This window comes from Drosophila santomea, unplaced genomic scaffold, assembly GCF_016746245.2.
Source record: "Drosophila santomea strain STO CAGO 1482 unplaced genomic scaffold, Prin_Dsan_1.1 Segkk12_quiver_pilon_scaf, whole genome shotgun sequence".
Classification (NCBI taxonomy): domain Eukaryota; kingdom Metazoa; phylum Arthropoda; class Insecta; order Diptera; family Drosophilidae; genus Drosophila; species Drosophila santomea.
This window is the reverse complement of record NW_025318945.1, coordinates 170036-191303: the sequence shown is the minus strand read 5'-3', so window position 1 is coordinate 191303 and position 21268 is coordinate 170036. Positions and strand designations below refer to the sequence as shown.

The 21268-nt window shown below is 42.0% G+C and overlaps 1 protein-coding gene and 1 pseudogene across 2 annotated transcripts in view; both read right to left on the bottom strand.

The window, feature by feature from the left end:
• Positions 1–1024: 1024 nt before the first annotated feature.
• LOC122756564 lies at positions 1025–2186 on the bottom strand (annotated as a pseudogene).
• A 14431-nt stretch (positions 2187–16617) lies between these two features.
• LOC120457522 (cholesterol 7-desaturase nvd) overlaps positions 16618–21268 on the bottom strand; it is a 137473-nt gene continuing 132822 nt past the window's right edge. For both annotated transcript variants that reach the window (XM_039645066.1, XM_039645067.2), the window contains exons 5-7: positions 17147–17258; positions 16912–17085; positions 16618–16849 (exon numbers count right to left, since the gene is read on the bottom strand). In XM_039645066.1, the coding sequence (XP_039501000.1) occupies positions 16691–16849; positions 16912–17085; positions 17147–17258 (445 nt within the window). In that variant the 3' untranslated portion in view covers positions 16618–16690. The remainder of the gene's footprint in view (positions 16850–16911; positions 17086–17146; positions 17259–21268) is intronic.

Sequence of the window (21268 nt, the reverse complement as noted above, 5' to 3'; positions counted from 1 at the left end):
AGGACCGCGATCGTTTGCTTTCTGCAGGTGCTAGGTCATTGACTCGATGGGTTGTTTGGCACTCACGGGCGTCAGACACGAAGGTGAAGTAGGCATTGTTTCGTTGGAGAGAGAGCCGGCGCTCGTCTTGCTCTTTTTGCCGCTGAGCGCGCAATTCGCGTTGGCTCATTTTGGAACTGTCGATTTGTTTGTTGTCTATTTAAATTAGCTTTTGTTTTAATTTAATGTTTCCACACACAACAAATATTATAGATTTGCAATTTAACATTGCTAATAGCGTCTTTTCGCTGATATTTGTAATTTATTTTGTTTTATTTATTCACTTCACTTAAATAAATTGATTTTGTACAGAGCTCGATGAAAATACGTCTTACCCCGACGCGAATCGAATCGAATGTGTTTCGTTTAAATGCATTTTTGTCTTAGTTTGTCATTTAATAAATTTGTTTTACGAATCTGATTTTTTGTGATGTAATTTTGTGATGTAATGCTAATGGCAGGTAGACGGTTGGTAAAATGTAAAATCCCAGATTATGATTAACTTGTGATTATTTGATGACTTACATCAAAAACTTGATATTCTTTCTCTAGACTTCCAAACCGAAGTTAACTGTGATGTTTTTTGGTAGACACTGTGTAGACTGATGTCAACTTTGATAGGTTAGGTTAGGTTAGGTTTTACCGGCCGTCGGTAATCCGACGCACTTAGACCATTAGAGGTCCATTGTGATACCGTGTATGTTTTCCCCTTTTGCCCGTCGAGGTTCGTGTGCAGTTAGTAGTTTCCCCAGCCAGAGGCGCTGGTGAATTTTTGTATCCGATGTGGATCGGCGTCGGACAGGTCGGACGTGTCTATCAGGAATCTGCTTCCTAATTGAGTATGTCTTTTCGCTTGCAGTGCTGGACAGTGGCATAGTAGATGCTCTACCGTTTCTTCCATTTCTTCGTCCCTACAGCTATGGCAGAAATCGTTATACGGGGCATTTAGTCTTCTGGCATGGGTGCCTATCACATCTTGTATGAGTGGCGCGGTAGTGCCTTCTCGAGCTAGTTAATCTGCGATGGAGTTGCCTTCTATGTCCCTGTGACCGGGTACCCATATAAGGCTGGTTACGAATTGTTGTGTCATCTCATGTAAAGATGATCTGCAATTCGATACTGTTTTTGAGTGACTTGAGATTGAGCCATTCGATTTGATAGCTGCTTGGCTATCACTGAAAATGTTTACATGTGAGCTTTCCGGTTTTAGTGCTTTTAAGTGTTTTAGGGATTCCCTTATTGCTGCTACTTCAGCTTGGAAGGCGCTGCAATGATCGGGGGTGAGTTCCACTCGTCCCTCTCTGGGATGATTGTGTTGAACGGTGTTTGTATGTACTCCGTTGGAGTACAGTAGTCTGTCCTGGAGGGGAAAATTTGAATGTTTTTTAGGATACATGAGTGACCCGCTTCTTGTGGGTTCCACTGTTTGGTATCTCTAAGCCTGATTTCCGCTACTGTAGCCTGTTCCATGCCAGCTAGTTCTGGGCTTGGGAGATTGAGTATGACATTTAAGGCATCGTTTGGGGTGGTGCGTAAAGCACTGCTGATGCAGAGTGCCGCAGCTCTACCACGACCCAATACAGTAGTATTGGTCTGACGATGGCCGTATATATCCAGTTTACTGCCCCATTTGAGCCCTAATGCTTTCTTGCACGTGAAGGGTGCCATAGAAGCTTTTTTATATCTGTCTGTGAGGTTCCAGTTCCAGTTTAGTTTCCTGTCAAGTATTACGCCCAGGTACCTTGCGCTGCTACTGAAGGAAAGTCTTTGATTGTTGAGGATAGGTGGGACTAAGTCTGGTATATTATACTTCCTAGTGAAGAGAACCAGCTCAATCTTTGAGGGGTTAATTCCAAATCCGTTATTCTTGGTCCAGCTGGACAAAACACTGAGTTTGAGCTCATGAGATCGCATATCGTTTGGGGGTATTTGCCTGTGAAAATGATGCAGGCCGATGATTCTTTCAAGGGTCTTTAGTAGTAAGGATGACAGACTAATTGGTCTGAAATCATTTGGGGTCGTGTGTGATGGTTTCCCTGCTTTAAAAATGTCAAGAAGCCAGATTACGGCAATATTTCCCGCATGTTGGGTTTGTACGGGTATGATTTTGTCTGTACCTGCAGATTTCTATGGTTTAAGCTGCGCATGGCCCTATGGAGGACCTTTGGGTCTCTGCACAGTTCGATACTTGCCAGTGTGGCGTTTGTTTATTGGGAGGTGAGAGCGTTTTGGCTGTTTCCTGGGAAGTGAGTGTCTAGAAGTATCTCCAGAGATTCCTCACTCGTGCTGGTCCAGGAGCCATCTGCTCTTTTAAGGTAGCCTAGGGTTGTGGCCGATTTTGATAGTATTTTTCTAAGTCTAGCTGCTTCAATTGTATTTCTGAGCAGAAGGAATGCCACGAGGATCGCTTTGCTTTCCTGATGGCTTTTTTGTAGTTTGCAAGGGCTCTCTTGTAGGCGGTCCACAGGGCCTCCTCATTTCCTGCCTTGGCCCTGTCAAAAAAGGGTTCGGAGGGGGGACAGTTCTGCTGACCACAAGGGAGGTTTTCTTTTTCTTTTGGGCTATTTTTGTGCAGGTTTCTGTGAAAATTGAAACTAGTTCGTTTAGACTTGAGATTGTTTGAGGGTATGGAGGGGGATCCGTTGGGATTTTTTCCCTTAAAATATTTTTGTATTTTTGCCAGTCTGTTTTCCTTGGGTTTGTGAAAACTGGATTTGAGGGGTTGGCTGTGAGGGTCGTTTCTATATACCTGTGGTCCGAGAAAGAGTGCTTATCTAGCACCCTCCAGTGCCTCTTTTCGGTTCTTAATGAACCTTTATTGCATATGAAGAGATTTGAACTATAGATAAAGTTAAACAGAGACTCATCGCGGTCGTTTGTGTCTGTACTTTCCAATTGTGTATGGTGGGCGTTAGCATCACAACTTATTAGTAGGCCTATGTTTTGCTTTTCGCTGTCTTCTACCAGTCTCCTTACCAGTTCATCCGGCAGTTCTTGCCTTACGATGACAGCACTCGGAACGGAGATGGCTGACACTCCACGGTGGCTGCCGCGTTGTCTGCATCGCTGTGGTTATGGAGCAGAATAATGCTAAGGTGCCTTTTGGCTAAAATGCAGTCCCTTATTTTATCTTCGCTGGGAGCTGTTAGAAGCTTATATTCCTTAGTCCCTAATCTTGAAACCTTTCCTCCCACTATCCAAGGTTCCTGGATCAGGACTATGTCGACTCCATCTTCAGCCAGATGGAGTTGAAGAGCAGCGGAAGCTGCCTTACTGTGGTGGAGGTTTATCTGCAGAAGCCGCACGGACATCTACTGTGGGCCTCTCCACCACGGTTGTATCGGCTCCCTCCTCGTCCGATGTGTCTAGGTCCGTCATTTGACCCATGCTCGCAAGGCTGCGCAGGCATCGGTCGAGTAGCCGTCCTCGGTTTCCGATGCCTCGATCTCGGAGGCAATCTCCTCGATCACTCCTCCACTGCCTTCCTGAACCTTCTTGGCGGAGTCCGATTTGTAGACCTTTATGGTCACTGAGCTAAACCCGAAGTTTAGCTCCCCGTGAGCGGCCTCAATGGAAGCTAGGGACTCCTTGTTTAGGATGAGGATGGCCTGGTTTGTTGGCCCCTCCATTTCGTCGACCTTCACCACTCGCCAGTCCGAGGTGGGAAGGTGCGGGTTGCAGCGCTGCAGCATGGTTAGGATCTGGTCCGGCGCCTTGATGGATGCCGGGATCCAGATCCTTGCACGGGGTCGGCAAGGTACGTCGGACCAGCTCAGCTCAACAAGTCCGGCGCCCTCATACACCTCCCCCAGCTCTTTTACTGCGGCTTTGTATAGCTCCGCAGAGCGTTCATCGTCACAGGCGATCACCTTGACTCCGCCTTGGAACCATCCCACGTCTTTGCAGACAGGAGGGTGGCCAGGTTCCTTGGCTAGAATCTCAAAACATTTTATGGCTAGGGCTGCCTTCACCCACTTCCACTTATTACGTGGAATCCTGCCACTCGGGTGGTTTCTGTCGACCACGCCCAGGAGAATGCGGTTTTTCGCGATCTCCGCAAAGCGGCTGTACGCGTTGCCGCTTTGCCGAGGGGTCGGAAGGAACGTCCTGGGAGCACTCCCTCTTAGGTGAAGGTCGCTTTTTGACCTCTGTGGGCTTGGGTGGTTTGGGGGCTTCCTTGCCGAAGTTTGGCAAAACGGATTTAGCCCATTCCACCTTCTTCATCTATTCAGCCGAAGGAGCCGTTTTCGATCTCTCCTGGCTGCGTAGGATTTGACCTGCAGATCGTTTCTCTGCGTAGGTGTGTTTGCCTTTACCGGTTGCCACTGGGTGCTTGCCGTCCTTGGCTGCGCCTGAAGGGGGCATCATGGCACTAGGGCCTGGAGATGTTCCTATGGCGACGGCTTTGGGCGGCTTGCACTCAGTCGCCTCAGATTTGAGGCGGGATTCACCCGAACCCGATCCTATGGTGTTGGCCAGGCAGGTGGGCTCACTCGCCAACTTCGCTGCCTTGAAGTTTGTACGGCCAGACTCAGTCGTCACTGCCGTTTGAGTAGGTTTTTTGGAAGATCCTGACTCCTTTTTATTTATTTTTATTGACTCCATGTGATTCCCACGAGTTGCGGAGAAAAGGAGGGTCCACCCGGGCGGAGATATGCGACGCCCGGGTAAGGCTTCTTAGAACAGGGGGTCGCGAGGTACCCTGAGCTCTCCGTTTGAGACTGAGCTATTTTGTGACCCGGGCCCTCAGTCAGGCTGACTCTCGGCACGGGTTGAATGACACCTTAGTCCGGCCCGGGACGCCCGACTACCATTTGCCAGCATCCTCTGGCAGGCACATAACCTTGCCAGGGGACCTGTTTCCAGCCGACCTCGCGTGTATGGGCAATTACGGCGCGTTCTTCTAGCAAGCTTGAAACTACACGTTATTCCCCTTGTCCATCACCCGACTGACGGCCAATAATTATAATACTAATTATAATAATATTTATAATACTAACTTGGAAAAAAAAATGGTAAATTTATCAATAAAAAAAAGAAGTGAAGAAACAAAACGACGCTGGATCGCACAAGTCTCGCACAAAGTGACTTAGGCCGTGTTTGTGTTTGAAACTCTGATAAGAAAAGAACCGTTTTAAAAGTGACAGCCGACTTATGAAGAGAAGGAATAAACGGAGTGAATGCAAATCTGCACAACAGAAACCAACTTCGAGCACAGTGTGGAATGAGTAGTTTTGCATTCTATAATTATTCCCATTCCCTCTTTCGTTCGCACACACGCACTCCGCTAAATAGGCTAAGTAAGGAAATTCCCCTTTACTATCCTTACAGTTGCTGAGTAAGAGAGACACTCTCTAGCAATCAAAGAAAACCAAATAAAATAAAAACTTTTAAGGTTGAGTACGCATTACAAGCTCTAAAGAGAGAAGCACAGTAATGGTGCAAGACAAAGCATATATAGAATAGCAAAATAAAGAGTTTTAAGGCCGAGAACGCATAACAACCTCTAAAGAAAGAAGCTGAGTAATGGTACAAGCTAGAGCATATTAAGAAAAGCAAGACAGGGTATTTTTGAAACCGAGTACCGAGTAACCGAGAACGGCCGATTACCTAAGTCCGACAGGAGCAATATAAAAAATTGCTTCGAGTTATTTGTATTTTCCAGGCAGCAACTTTCGTTGAGCCAGGTACCGAAGAGATTGCTTTATTTATAGTTCCACCTTGAACGATATATTCCAAAAAACTTACTTTCCGATGTAATATCTGCCTTTTTCCACAAATTATTCGTAGCCCATTCTGAGAAGATACTTATAACACTTGCTTCAATTTTCTTATCCCGTCATCAACGTCGTTACCAGGCACAATAACATCATCCATATCAAGTATTACAATGCCACTTACGAGCAACTCTCGTAAAACAGACTTTATAAACCTAGTAAAAACTGCAGGCGAAATGCCAAACGATACAAATAAAAATTGATACTGCCCACTTTGAGTCACGAACGAAGTGTATCTCCTTGAACCTGCTTCTACGGGCACATGAAAAGACCCATTAGTCAAATCCAATGTTGTATATGTCTTCGCATTCTAAAGCTTGCCTAAAACATTGACAATGAGTGCCATCGGAACATGATCTCGTATAATTTTCTCATTTAATTTGCGATAGTCGCAGAAAAGGTGTTTTTTCCAATTTTTTTAGGCACCAGGACAACGGGCGAAGCATACTTGGCTGCATTACACATTTTTTTAACCATTCCTGCACCTGCTCATTTACAAAGTTTTGGCCACTATAAGGCTCTATCCTGGGATGCTGATAAACTGTAACGTCAATTGTTTCAAAACAATTTTCATCTGATCAGCAGCGTTCAAAGAGTGCGCAAAAATTCACAAATAGCATATTAATAATAGCAATTAAAAAAAGTAGCAAGAATTTTAGTTCAAGCTGATCAAAGAGTACTGAGAAACACGAAAGAACAGTTCGTCAAAATAATTGTGCCTAAAAGTGTACACCAGCTGATCCACAATTCGAATAGCTTCAAATTATTTAGTTCCATTGTTGTTTTTGTTTTAAAAGTACAAATAAGACTGAACTCCTCAATGAATTTATATATTTCATAATTATTACCTGTAGTAACAATAATTAGAGTCAACCCCTTTTTATCCTTTATTACCTGCACCGATAAATCTCGAAAAAAATATTTCATACCACATATTACATTAAAAAGAGGGATCAGGTAGCTAAAATGTATGCTCAAAATAATAATTCAATGTTACTTCATTTAATATTTTTCTGAAGAATAGTTTATCATTATACTCATTTAAAATCATTACAAAGTCAATACAGGAAAAAATGTATGCCCGCCATACAATTTTGAACTGCGGAGCGAATGCGCTTGTAGAGAATTTTCACTAAGCCGCGCGTTTTTTACGCTGAGTTGAAAGTATCTTTTTGATTATTATAAATAATATACCCCAAACCCAAAATCCGGAAAAATCCCCTGTACGTGAACAGAATATTATACATTTATTCTACCTTTTACAGAAATTTGATAACGCTTTCCATAGAGACCATAACCAAGCCGGTCGGTTACATATTTTATCTAAAAATCGACCACAAAGTCCGAATTTTTCATAAAAAACACCTTCTTTTGCAACCCAAAAAATGTTCAACTTCGAACACGTGTAACTTTTAAAATACTGAACCGATTTTAATCACTTTCATGGATTCACCCCATTTGAACTATTGCCAGTCGAGTGCGATATCCCCTGCAACGATCCGTTGTCATCAAAAATTAGATTTTTGTATAGTATCTGTATCTTTTGCGCCATTGTGCGTCGGTCATCCAACGGTTCAATTTTACCGATCACTGGTAACTAAAACGAACTGCGTCAAAATTTTGTCTTTACACTTAAGTACATTCCGGACGAGCCGCCAATTTGTAGTTCTTCGTTTATATGGTTTTTATTAAACGAGTTATATAGCTTAAAAGTGTAACAAATTATTTATGTTCTTCCAGATTTCACAGTTAATTATATAGACTTATGACGAAATTAATTATTTAGATTTAGTAACAACCGCTCTTGACAACCTTTTCACTCGACTCTACACCCCTTTCTTTCTATCGATAACTTGCTCTTGGGTAGGGTTGCATTTTAATCAGGGCTGCAATGTAGAATTGTCCCGGATCGAACATTGTAATCGATAGTCAGTTTAAATGTGATAGGATTAGTTAGCTAAATGCGTGCAAATATGTTTTATCGGCGTTACTAGTTGGAAATTAGCCGGAAAAACTAAGCATATTTATTGTCGTGCGAAAGTCTGGAGGACACATTGCGGTGAGCTAGAATTAAGTTAGTTCCAATTGTTATATCCATGAATTCTTACAGAATAAATCGAGCGTACTACCACAAGTCAGTCTATCCCTTTCTACTGGGATCCATGGTGGAGTAGCCGTTTAAGGCAACTCCGTTCGCGCGACGACAGCTTTTATTCGCAGTCCGAGGGAGTTGCCAGGAGCTGGAGTGACGGCTTAGACGGCCAGCAAGGGGATTTCTGAGCGCAGTCAGCGCTACGTACCGGCAGAGGAGTCGCAGCCCTCGACATAGAAAGGCGCAGCCAGCGCCGACCGGTTCGCAGCCAGCGACTAGGAGACGCAGTGGATCATCAGCCAGCGGTCACAAGGCGTAAGGAACGTCAAGCATCGACATTTAAGGCATCGTTTGGGGTGGTGCGTAAAGCACTGCTGATGCAGAGTGCCGCAGCTCTACCACGACACAATACAGTAGTATTGGTCTGACGATGGCCGTATATATCAAGTTTACTATTTAGGGTGTCATGCCCCATTTGAGCCCTAATGCTTTCTTGCACGTGAAGGGTGCCATAGAAGCTTTTTTATATCTGTCTGTGAGGTTCCAGTTCCAGTTTAGTTTCCTGTCAAGTATTACGCCCAGGTACCTTGCGCTGCTACTGAAGGAAAGTCTTTGATTGTTGAGGATAGGTGGGACTAAGTCTGGTATATTATACTTCCTAGTGAAGAGAACCAGCTCAATCTTTGAGGGGTTAATTCCTAATCCGTTATTCTTGGTCCAGCTGGACAAAACACTGAGTTTGAGCTCATGAGATCGCATAGCGTTTGGGGGTATTTGCCTGTGAAAATGATGCAGGCCGATGATTCTTTCAAGGGTCTTTAGTAGGAAGGATGACAGACTAATTGGTCTGAAATCATTTGGGGTCGTGTGTGATGGTTTCCCTGCTTTAAAAATGTCAAGAAGCCAGATTATGGCAATATTTCCCGCATGTTGGGTTTGTACGGGTTTGATTTTGTCTGTACCTGCATATTTCTATGGTTTAAGCTGCGCATGGCCCTATGGAGGACCTTTGGGTCTCTGCACAGTTCGATACTTGCCAGTGTGGCGTTTGTTTATTGGGAGGTGAGAGCGTTTTGGCTGTTTCCTGGGAAGTGAGTGTCTAGAAGTATCTCCAGAGATTCCTCACTCGTGCTGGTCCAGGAGCCATCTGCTCTTTTAAGGTAGCCTAGGGTTGTGGCCGATTTGGATAGTATTTTTCTAAGTCTGGCTGCTTCAGTTGTATTTTCAATTTCTGAGCAGAAGGAATGCCACGAGGATCGCTTTGCTTTCCTGATGGCTTTTTTGTAGTTTGCAAGGGCTCTCTTGTAGGCGGTCCACAGGGCCTCCTCATTTCCTGCCTTGGCCCTGTCAAAAAAGGGTTCGGAGGGGGGACAGTTCTGCTGACCACAAGGGAGGTTTTCTTTTTCTTTTGGGCTATTTTAGTGCAGGTTTCTGTGAAAATTGAAACTAGTTCGTTTAGACTTGAGATTGTTTGAGGGTATGGAGGGGGATCCGTTGGGATTTTTTCCCTTAAAATATTTTTGTATTTTTGCCAGTCTGTTTTCCTTGGGTTTGTGAAAACTGGATTTGAGGGGTTGGCTGTGAGGGTCGTTTCTATATACCTGTGGTCCGAGAAAGAGTGCTTATCTAGCACCCTCCAGTGCCTCTTTTCGGTTCTTAATGAACCTTTATTGCATATGAAGAGATTTGAACTAAAGATAAAGTTAAAAAGAGACTCATCGCGGTCGTTTGTGTCTGTACTTTCCAATTGTGTATGGTGGGCGTTAGCATCACAACTTATTAGTAGGCCTATGTTTTGCTTTTCGCTGTCTTCTACCAGTCTCCTTACCAGTTCATCCGGCAGTTCTTGCCTTACGATGACAGCACTCGGAACGGAGATGGCTGACACTCCACGGTGGCTGCCGCGTTGTCTGCATCGCTGTGGTTATGGAGCAGAATAATGCTAAGGTGCCTTTTGGCTAAAATGCAGTCCCTTATTTTACCTTCGCTGGGAGCTGTTAGAAGCTTATATTCCTTAGTCCCTAATCTTGAAACCTTTCCTCCCACTATCCAAGGTTCCTGGATCAGGACTATGTCGACTCCATCTTCAGCCAGATGGAGTTGAAGAGCAGCGGAAGCTGCCTTACTGTGGTTGAGGTTTATCTGCAGAAGCCGCACGGACATCTACTGTGGGCCTCTCCACCACGGTTGTATCGGCTCCCTCCTCGTCCGATGTGTCTAGGTCCGTCATTTGACCCATGCTCGCAAGGCTGCGCAGGATTGAGGCATCGGTCGAGTAGCCGTCCTCGGTTTCCGATGCCTCGATCTCGGAGGCAATCTCCTCGATCACTCCTCCACTGCCTTCCTGAACCTTCTTGGCGGAGTCCGATTTGTAGACCTTTATGGTCACTGAGCTAAACCCGAAGTTTAGCTCCCCGTGAGCGGCCTCAATGGAAGCTAGGGACTCCTTGTTTAGGATGAGGATGGCCTGGTTTGTTGGCCCCTCCATTTCGTCGACCTTCACCACTCGCCAGTCCGAGGTGGGAAGGTGCGGGTTGCAGCGCTGCAGCATGGTTAGGATCTGGTCCGGCGCCTTGATGGATGCCGGGATCCAGATCCTTGCACGGGGTCGGCAAGGTACGTCGGACCAGCTCAGCTCAACAAGTCCGGCGCCCTCATACACCTCCCCCAGCTCTTTTACTGCGGCTTTGTATAGCTCCGCAGAGCGTTCATCGTCACAGGCGATCACCTTGACTCCGCCTTGGAACCATCCCACGTCTTTGCAGACAGGAGGGTGGCCAGGTTCCTTGGCTAGAATCTCAAAACATTTTATGGCTAGGGCTGCCTTCACCCACTTCCACTTATTACGTGGAATCCTGCCACTCGGGTGGTTTCTGTCGACCACGCCCAGGAGAATGCGGTTTTTCGCGATCTCCGCAAAGCGGCTGTACGCGTTGCCGCTTTGCCGAGGGGTCGGAAGGAACGTCCTGGGAGCACTCCCTCTTAGGTGAAGGTCGATTTTGGACCTCTGTGGGCTTGGGTGGTTTGGGGGCTTCCTTGCCGAAGTTTGGCAAAACGGATTTAGCCCATTCCACCTTCTTCATCTATTCAGCCGAAGGAGCCGTTTTCGATCTCTCCTGGCTGCGTAGGATTTGACCTGCAGATCGTTTCTCTGCGTAGGTGTGTTTGCCTTTACCGGTTGCCACTGGGTGCTTGCCGTCCTTGGCTGCGCCTGAAGGGGGCATCATGGCACTAGGGCCTGGAGATGTTCCTATGGCGACGGCTTTGGGCGGCTTGCACTCAGTCGCCTCAGATTTGAGGCGGGATTCACCCGATCCCGATCATCGGAAAATGATCTCGTATAATTTTCTCATTTAATTTGCGATAGTCGCAGAAAAGGCGTTTTTTCCAATTTTTTTAGGCACCAGGACAACGGGCGAAGCATACTTGGCTGCATTACACCTTTTTTTAACCATTCCTGCACCTGCTCATTTACAAAGTTTTGGCCACTATAAGGATCTATCCTGGGATGCTGATAAACTGTAACGTCAATTGTTTCAAAACAATTTTCATCTCGACAGCGTCTGTGTTACGAATTGGTCAAAATTGTTAGATCATCTCCAATACCGTTTTAGCTTTAGGATGAGACACAATTATTTTGACGAAATGTTCTTTCGTGTTCCTCAGTACTCTTTGAACTCATTTAAAATCATTACAAAGTCAGGGATTCAAAAACAAGGCGCCAATACAGGAAAAAATGTATGCCCGCCATACAATTTTGAACTGCGGAGCGACTGCGCTTGTAGAGAATTTTCACTAAGCCGCGAGTTTTTTACGCTGAGTTGAAAGTATCTTTTTGATTATTATAAATAATATACCCCAAACCCAAAATCCGGAAAAATCCCCTGTACGTGAACAGAATATTATACATTTATTCTACCTTTTACAGAAATTTGATAACGCTTTCCATAGAGACCATAACCAAGCCGGTCGGTTACATATTTTATCTAAAAATCGACCGCAAAGTCCGAATTTTTCATAAAAAACACCTTCTTTTGCAACCCAAAAAATGTTCAACTTCGAACACGTGTAACTTTTAAAATACTGAACCGATTTTAATCACTTTCATGGATTCACCCCATTTGAACTATTGCCAGTCGAGTGCGATATCCCCTGCAACGATCCGTTGTCATCAAAAATTAGATTTTTGTATAGTATCTGTATCTTTTGCGCCATTGTGCGTCGGTCATCCAACGGTTCAATTTTACCGATCACTGGTAACTAAAACGAACTGCGTCAAAATTTTGTCTTTACAATTAAGTACATTCCGGACGAGCCGCCAATTTGTAGTTCTTCGTTTATATGGTTTTTATTAAACGAGTTATATAGCTTAAAAGTGTAACAAATTATTTATGTTCTTCCAGATTTCACAGTTAATTATATAGACTTATGACGAAATTAATTATTTAGATTTAGTAACAACCGCTCTTGACAACCTTTTCACTCGACTCTACACCCCTTTCTTTCTATCGATAACTTGCTCTTGGGTAGGGTTGCATTTTAATCAGGGCTGCAATGTAGAATTGTCCCGGATCGAACATTGTAATCGATAGTCAGTTTAAATGTGATAGGATTAGTTAGCTAAATGCGTGCAAATATGTTTTATCGGCGTTACTAGTTGGAAATTAGCCGGAAAAACTAAGCATATTTATTGTCGTGCGAAAGTCTGGAGGACACACTGCGGTGAGCTAGAATTAAGTTAGTTCCAATTGTTATATCCATGAATTCTTACAGAATAAATCGAGCGTACTACCACAAGTCAGTCTATCCCTTTCTACTGGGATCCATGGTGGAGTAGCCGTTTAAGGCAACTCCGTTCGCGCGACGACAGCTTTTATTCGCAGTCCGAGGGAGTTGCCAGGAGCTGGAGTGACGGCTTAGACGGCCAGCAAGGGGATTTCTGAGCGCAGTCAGCGCTACGTACCGGCAGAGGAGTCGCAGCCCTCGACATAGAAAGGCGCAGCCAGCGCCGACCGGGTCGCAGCCAGCGACTAGGAGACGCAGTGGATCATCAGCCAGCGGTCACAAGGCGTAAGGAACGTCAAGCATCGACGTCCGGAGCCATCGGTAACTAGGCGTCGGGGACGCCATTTAGAGCGCGCACAAGCGCCGCCATATTGAAGCCGTAGAAGATGCAGCATTCCCCAAGGAAGAGTGTCCAGCTGAATTAAGGGGAAGCCACCCCTATACCGAGAGCGGATCAGCAGCCAGCGGCTACTGGAAAGGGAACCCGGCAGCGGGTGAACGACACCTAGAAATACTGCCGTTACAGCTGCGAGCTCCGCGACAGAGATGAACCAGTCCCTCACGTTGGACTCCATGTAGAGATAATCGCAGCATTGGAAAAGAAGCAAGTCACGACTACGCCGTATGGAACCCAGGGAGCACAAAAGCTTCCGGACTTGCATGTATTTGGAGGGCAGGCCGAGAAATGGCCCATCTTCACCTGCGCGTTCGTGGAGACGACCCGAGCGTACAATTGCACGGATCTGGAGAACAACCAGAGGTTGATGAAGCCGCTGAAGGACGAAGCCCGCGCTACTAATTTATCCAGGAAATGACGAAAAGGGCCTCAGCATTATAAGTCTTTGCCTGCTGTGCGCTTCCACTTTAGAGGGGAGCAGTCGGAGTCTGCGGTGACATCATGGATATGTTCCACAAAGTACTGATCCGTCCCGAGGATAGCTGTTCCCAGAGAGAGAACTCTCTCTCTCTCTGGAGAGATGGCGACAACAAGAGAGATCCGGATGTCTACTTGATGGACGTAATGACCTTTAAAGCAGCATGCTCGTCGAGCGCTGCACATTACGTCAAGATTGTGAATGCCCTGAAGTTTCGGGATGTCGATGATTATGTGGACAGTTTCGTGGCCAGCAGTTTGTCGGCAACCGAGTGGCGGAGATTCTGGATTCGTCAAAGGCTTCCCAATGAAGAAGGGTGCCTACAGCCGACAATACGGCGGATGATGCGACGCGGTCTCAGAGAGGAGTCGACCTAAGCCAGGATTCAAGGTGGCTAAGAGGACTTGCGTTTTTAAGACAGCCAGCAGCCAGCTGGCCGGAGCCTGAGCAAGGAACTGAACGCGTTTCAGATGTCCCGGATGAAGAAGAGATGCCCAGTGAGTTTGCGTTAGTTGCGATTTCATACTCCCGTTTCAGAAATTCAATCGCCTGGTGAGGACCTCAGCCTGGGTCTTACGGTTTGCGCGCCGGTGCCGCAGACAGAAAAGCGATCTCGAGGAATACGGCCGTACTGCAGCAGAATGTGAGGCCGCGGAGAACCTGTTGGTCAGACAGGCACAACTGGAGTCGTTACCCGATGAGATAAGGTCGGCAGAGGCTAAAAAAACGTCGCTAGCTCGAGCGACATTCGAGGGTTGGTGCCCTACCTGGACCAGAACGGGATTCTGCGAGCTTACGGCAGAACTGATGCTGCACTGTGCATACAGTGCGAGGAGGCCCGTCATACTGCCACACAGGCACAGTCTCACAGATCATATTGTGCGACATTTCCACGCCAGGATGAAGCATCAAAATGTTGATGCTACAACTGCCGAAATGCGGACGAGATTCTGGGTCACGAAGATGAGGCGTGTGATGCGGAGAGCATCATCATCGTGCAACGTCTGCAAGTTGCAGTAAGCGCGGCCGATGCCGCCAATAATGGGACCCCATCCGGAGGACAGATTGTATGCGTTTGGATGGCCATTCAAATATACCGGATTGGACTACTTTGGGCCACTGTTGGTGACTGTGTCCCGCCTTGTTCTCGTGCTGGACGACAAGGGCGATTCATCTGGAGCTGGCGCATGATCTGTCAAAGGATTCCTGCATAATTGCGATCAGGAACTACGTCTGCCATAGAGGGCCCGTACATAGACTGCACAGCGACAACGGCAAGAACTTCGTGGGAGCTGACAGGACGTAGTGGTGACGTTTTCGAGCATTTCCATACTCTGAAGGAAGTTGCGCCATGGGACCATGTATTGGAGAGTCTCCTAATTGAGGCGGAGAACATCGTGAAATTTCATCCGCTTACCCATTTGCCTGTGGATGCGGACCAGGACCTACTCAAGGGAGTGGCCAGTCTGCCTGGATTGGACGCGGAGCCGCCCAAGCAGGGTTCTACGAGAAAGCAGTGGACGATAACTCGCCTCCTCTGTATCCAATTGTCCGTATTTTGTTAAGTGAACTTATATTGTGAACCAGTTTAAATGTGATAAGATTGTTAGGCAAATGTGTGCGGGCTCACTGTCTTGCCATGCTAGTTAGAAATAAGGAAAACTTAGCATTTTCATGTTCGTGCGAAAGTCTGGAGGACAAACTGCGGTGAGCTAGAGTTAAGTTAGTTCCAATTGTTCTAACCATGAATTCTTACAGAATAAAACGAGCATACTACCACAAGTTAGTTTATCCCTTTTTTATGTGATGGAGTAGCCGTTTAACGCAACTCTGTTCGCGCGACGATAGTAGTATGTACTGTAGTATGTACCGCAGTAAAACGTGGTACGCTTCAGCCGCTATCTGATTCTGCAATTACTTGGCCACCGCACTTGTTTTGGATGTTATTGATGTTACTTTGTTTTAGCTGGCATTTAAAAAAGAAGAATAGGATTACTATTTAATTATTAATATTGTAGTTATTTGATTTAATTTGCTGGTTATAATCGTCACTGCACTGCTTATATATGCTAAGCAGACCTCGTCTTTTAGTTCGGTTTTCACGATGTGACTTATTGCGGATGTGGGATGCTGGTTACGTTCTTTTCCAACGCATGGTGATGGTCAAGACGTCGCTGCACTGATCGCTTGTTGGTCATTATTAGTTTCATTATCGAGAAAAACACCAACACTATTGCGATGAAATTAAGGGTGTGCTGCACTTTACTTTATATGGTCGGAAACGCTTCCTTCTGCCTGTTACATACTTTTCAACGAATCTAGTATACCCTTTTACTCTACGAGTAACGGGTATAATGACCGTAATCGTCAATAGAGTGCATAATTGTTCTTGAAGTTTTTGAGAAACTGACGAACATACCCACACTCAGATGGACACAGATAGCTCCTGTCAGCTTGCTTCGAAAGCTTCGAACGAAAGCGCTTCCATCTACATGTAAGTTACAAGTAGCTAATTAACAAATGTATTAAGTAAGAAATAACAGTTTTGCTGTTCGTGGACATGGAAATACAACAATCTGTAATCTAAACAAAAACTTATTTTTGCCAAGATGTCGACATGATATACGAACATGCCTAGATCAACTGATACTTGTACTTGTTCAACTTGTACATTTTTCAACAAATCCATAACACTATAAATAACGGGTATATTGGATACCAAATATATTAATATGTCGAAGAAGGGAATGTTATTTTGAAATGGCGCCCTATCGGTACTCAACTGCTCACGAGACTTATCGATAGTATGGCTTTTAGTCGATTGTGAGATCTTGGTAACACTAAGATCGAGTGTGGCCCTGCTAGTAGAGTGGCCGTGCGTGATTTATCGAGAGGGAGAAGAAGAAAAGCTCGCACGCGGCGGCAGAAATTGAAAAAGGGGAAACTACAGGGACTCGCTACACAAACAATAACTAAAGAAATTACTATACTCCGTCAAATTACTTTAATAAAATAATATAAATTTAAAATTTTTTTTTTTTCAATAGCCTTCTATTTTCTTCGAGACACAGTATTTACTTAGCCATCGTTTAATGAAACTTTAAATTTCAGTACAAATTTAGCTACCAACCAATATTGGTTGCTTCAGAATATGATTTGCTGTTCGACGAATAGAATTGGGAGAACCACAGCCTAAACTTCTTTATCGATGTATCTTCCTTAGCTAAGATAGGATTCCGATGAAGTACTTTATGATTCCATATGTTAATATCACGTTCGAACTAATGGTATAAAAATCTTTATTATATTGATGTGGGGTATAATATTTATACAGTTTACTTACCATGACACTTTCTCCGTAAACAAAAATTTTCATAAGTGGAGCACTCCAACGAGGACCATAAAACTGATGAACAACTTTTTGCAACAAAGGCTCGATTGGTGTAATATATTGAAAAACTTTAATCTTTCCAAATGTATTTGAATTAACTTCAAGACACACACAAGACGGTCCAATCTTACAAAAAAAAATGTATTTATGCCACTGAAATTTAAACACATAAATGCATATGGCTTACCTGTTTGCCAGAAATTTCCATACGAAAACAGCAAAACTTTCCAAACAGTTGCAATGAATGACTTAGGTTAACTTCCGCCAAGTATTTTAATTTTCCAACAAATGGAGACCACCTTGAGGGAAAACAAGAGAAAACGCTATAGTCGAGTTCCCCGTCTATCAGATACCCGTTATTTAGGTAGGTAACGGTATCGCGAAGAACTTTAAACATTTTCTGGAGTATCGGTTGTTGATAATATATCAATATATCGATATTTTTCTGAAAATGTTGTATTTATATAGTGATATTTTTTTTTGCCCAAATATCGAAATTGCGATATTTTTTTGATACATTTTTGATATTTTCCATTCGCTCACTCTGATTTCGACGCGATACCAAGTACACGAGCACGTGATAAAATGAATATTAAATTACATAGAAATAAAAACCAAAACTGCAATATGCAAACTGAGCGAAAGAATTATAAAAACCAGTGGTAACACTTCAACCATGTCCTCGCATTTTAAAAATAAATTTTATGATGTTTTCGTAAAATGTGCGAAAAAGAAGTTACATATGTATGTACATATTTGTATGTGTGCGTATGTTCAGATTTCAGAAAGTTCAAAATTTCACTGAAAATTTATTGTTATCTGTATTATTATCCTTATTATTATTATGATCTGTATTAGAAATCCATGAATTTAAGTTATGATATTAAGTTTAAATGAAAATATGAAATGAAATATGAAAATTAAGTTAATAAGAAACTTTTTTTTTTTATTGTGGAGAAAAAAATTTTTTTTTGAAAAAAAAAATTAAATATATTTATATTTTTTTAGGATATTTTAAATATTATTATCATTTTGTTTTGATAAAAAAATATCATTGATACGATGTTTTTTTAATATCACGACATCCCTAGTAGAAGGTAGGGAAAAAACAATATCTGATACCCGATACTCAGTTAGTGGAAGTGCAAAGAAGAAATTTTAACACTTACAGTTTAACATCAATAACATTCAATGTTACTGAACTGAAAATTGATAAACATTTAAAAGACAACTACTCGTAGTATAAGGGCTTACTAGATTCCTTGAAAAGTATGTAACAGGCAGAAGGAAGCGTTTCCGACCGTATAAAGTATATATAATAAACTTTTTTGGTGATAGATTTAATAAAAAAAAAATATATTTTCCTTTTTTATGATCTTTATTTGAATAAGTTTCACCAGAGGTCAGTTAAGAACTAATTTACAAAGGTATTCTTTCGACCCAGCAAACCTTTTACAGAGGATTAACATAAGCCTTTTAAGTTCTACTTAGCTTTATATGTCAAGCTTAACAGATCATTAAGCTCGTTACCGTTAAGCGGTTCGTATCTTGGGGGAATGTTATTTATGAGGCTTTTGGAGAGTGAAGCTTTCCAAAAGATCGGCTTTAGCTTTTTTATATGAAGAGTGAATATGTCGTATGAAGAAATGAATATGTCACTCCCCCACCTTTTAGATATTAGCTTGTCCTCAAGCGATTATTTCTGGATATAAGTGTGGTACTGGATTTGCAATTTCAGCTATTTCTGTTTTCGTCTCTGTTTCTTTTTCGATATTTTTGTTAGTGGTTTTACTTGGTTTTAGGTAAGAGATAATAATTTTGTGTGGCGCTGTTTTACATTTCATATAAAAGTAAAATATGTAAATTAAAACTAAAACAGATATGAAGATTATTAGTATGTTTCTGTAAATTGTGTTACTCTTATTGTTTAACAAAATCATTTCCTTAATTTCTATGTGTGACATTGGTTCGATTTTTGTTACATTGTGTTCAGTAAATATTACATTTGTGTATTGTTGAATACTATTAGATATTGTAATTTGTTTTAATTCTGCTGTGCAGTTGGAAATTTTTATAATTTTATTATTTTCAATATAAATCTCTTGACCGTTACAATTGTGATAAAGTTTTTCTCTGGTCATATTCCAGGTTATAAGTATATTTGGTTTAATGTATTGAATATAGGATTGTTTACGATATTTTTGAAAAGTACAAGTTGGTGTTTCGTGTTTTATTATGTTAGCTATGCAATGGTCTTTGACAATATTCTTTGTTAGTGTATTTAGAACATAGTTGTTATGTGAGTAGAATTTGCCTTCAATATTTTCCTTAATAATTTGGCCATTATTGTCGGGGTAAGGTGCAATTATGAAAGTTGGTCGTTCAATTGAATTCATAGGAATGTGGGACATTAGGAATATTTCATTAGTAGCTACGTTATACCAAGCGTAAGTTCTTATGTTTATCAGATTTTTGTAATTAACGTTGCCAATATGGTCATGTTTTAGTAGTTTAGGATTAAATATTCGTAGTCGTGTTAGTTGTGAACCCATTTCAATGTCCTCGATATATTCGGTAAAATGTTAAATATTAATATATTAATTCTTTGTTCTTTTTTTAAAGAATTGGACTGGTTGTTAATTATTTCTATGCCATTATTGAGACTGTCAATAACGTGGTTTAAAGTGCTGATCTGTACTGTATCTTGTGATAGAATCGAAATTTGTTGTTCGATATGTTGCCTGTCGTCTTCGTGTAGTGTGCCAAAACGATATTTTAATTTAATCTAAAAAGTTAACCAGTCCTGGTTTATTTCGTTTTGAGATGCGTATGCCATTCATTTCTCTTTCCATTTTCCCGGTTAAATATTTAATTTGTGTGACATTTTTAAATTCTTGACATTGTTTAATTATACTATTAAATGTTTCTTCAACTTCTGTAATATTTATGGTGAGACAGTGATGCATAAAGGTGATGGGGATTTGTATTGTTCCAGATTCAAACATGATAAATCCTTGATTGTTTTCTATTGGGTTGATTTCGATTGTTCCTGCTGTAGTTTGTGTCGCAATACAAGTTATTATGAGTCCGATGACTGGGAGGTGTCGGTTTGCTGCAAGTATTTGCTGTCATTAACTTTCTTTTTCTTTTTAAATTTGCTTTTATAATGAATAACGTTTTAACCTCTATTATTTTCGTTATAATGTTTTTCGTCTAATTGTTCTATTCTGCCTGTTTTTCTAAAGGGATTCTTTGATTTTGCGCGTGTTAAGGGTGCTTGTCTAAATTTTGTGTCGATTTCGAAATCCTGTCGTTTTTTGTTAAGATTTTTGATTTTCATTTCTTTAATCATCTGGGTATCATAAGTAGGTGTGTCTGCGTAAAGAAGGATGTTAGCCGGTATCTGTCCGGTTGTGTTATGTTTAGTCTTGTGGTTGTATATGTATAAAATTGTTTCCATTCGTGTTTCTTTATTTTCTCTATTGTTTTCAGTATTGATAATTCTGATTTTTTCTTTTATGGTTTTATGAAGGCGTTCTATGTCTGCTATACCTGTTTTACTTGTGGTAATATCTATTTGTGTGTCTTCGTTGTTTAGCCAAATTTTTAAAGAAGTGCTTATAAACGCGGAGTCTTTGTCTGTTTTAATTTTCTGTGGTTTTCCCATGTCGTTAAAAATTCTAGTAAGGGCTCTTTTTGCCTCTACTGTTTGTTTTAATAAGTGACGCAAATTTTGAATAAACGTCTATACAAGATAAATACTGTTCGTTGTCAATAGCATAAAAGTCAATAACATAAATTTCGCGTGGGTTATTTGTCTCTGGGGTTATTTCGAAAACTAGTTTTGTTGGTCTATGTTCTGTCTTTTCAAGGTTACAGACTTCACAATCATTGATAATGTTTTGAATTAGTTTATTATAATCTGGAAAATAGTGAGTTTCTTTAAATAATCGTATCATTTTTTCAATACCAGGGTGTAACAATTTAGAATGTTGAGTACTAATGAATTCTTTAAATTCAGGATAAGATTTTATGTCTTTTAACATTATGATACTTTTCAGAATTTTCACGTTACTATGTGGGTTAATGGTTTCTCGATATGCTTTTTGAAAAACTAAAAAGTCTTTATCGTTTTCCAGGTAAATAACACAGCTATTATTTAAGAAGTATTTAATAAGGATATCTTTTGCCTTTGTCAGGCTCATATCAGTGTATTTGATGGTCAGTTTTATTTTGGAAAAGTATTTCGTTGTCTCTACTTGGTCTACGCTATCTTTTATAAATTCAATTTGTCTTGCAAAATAGTTTA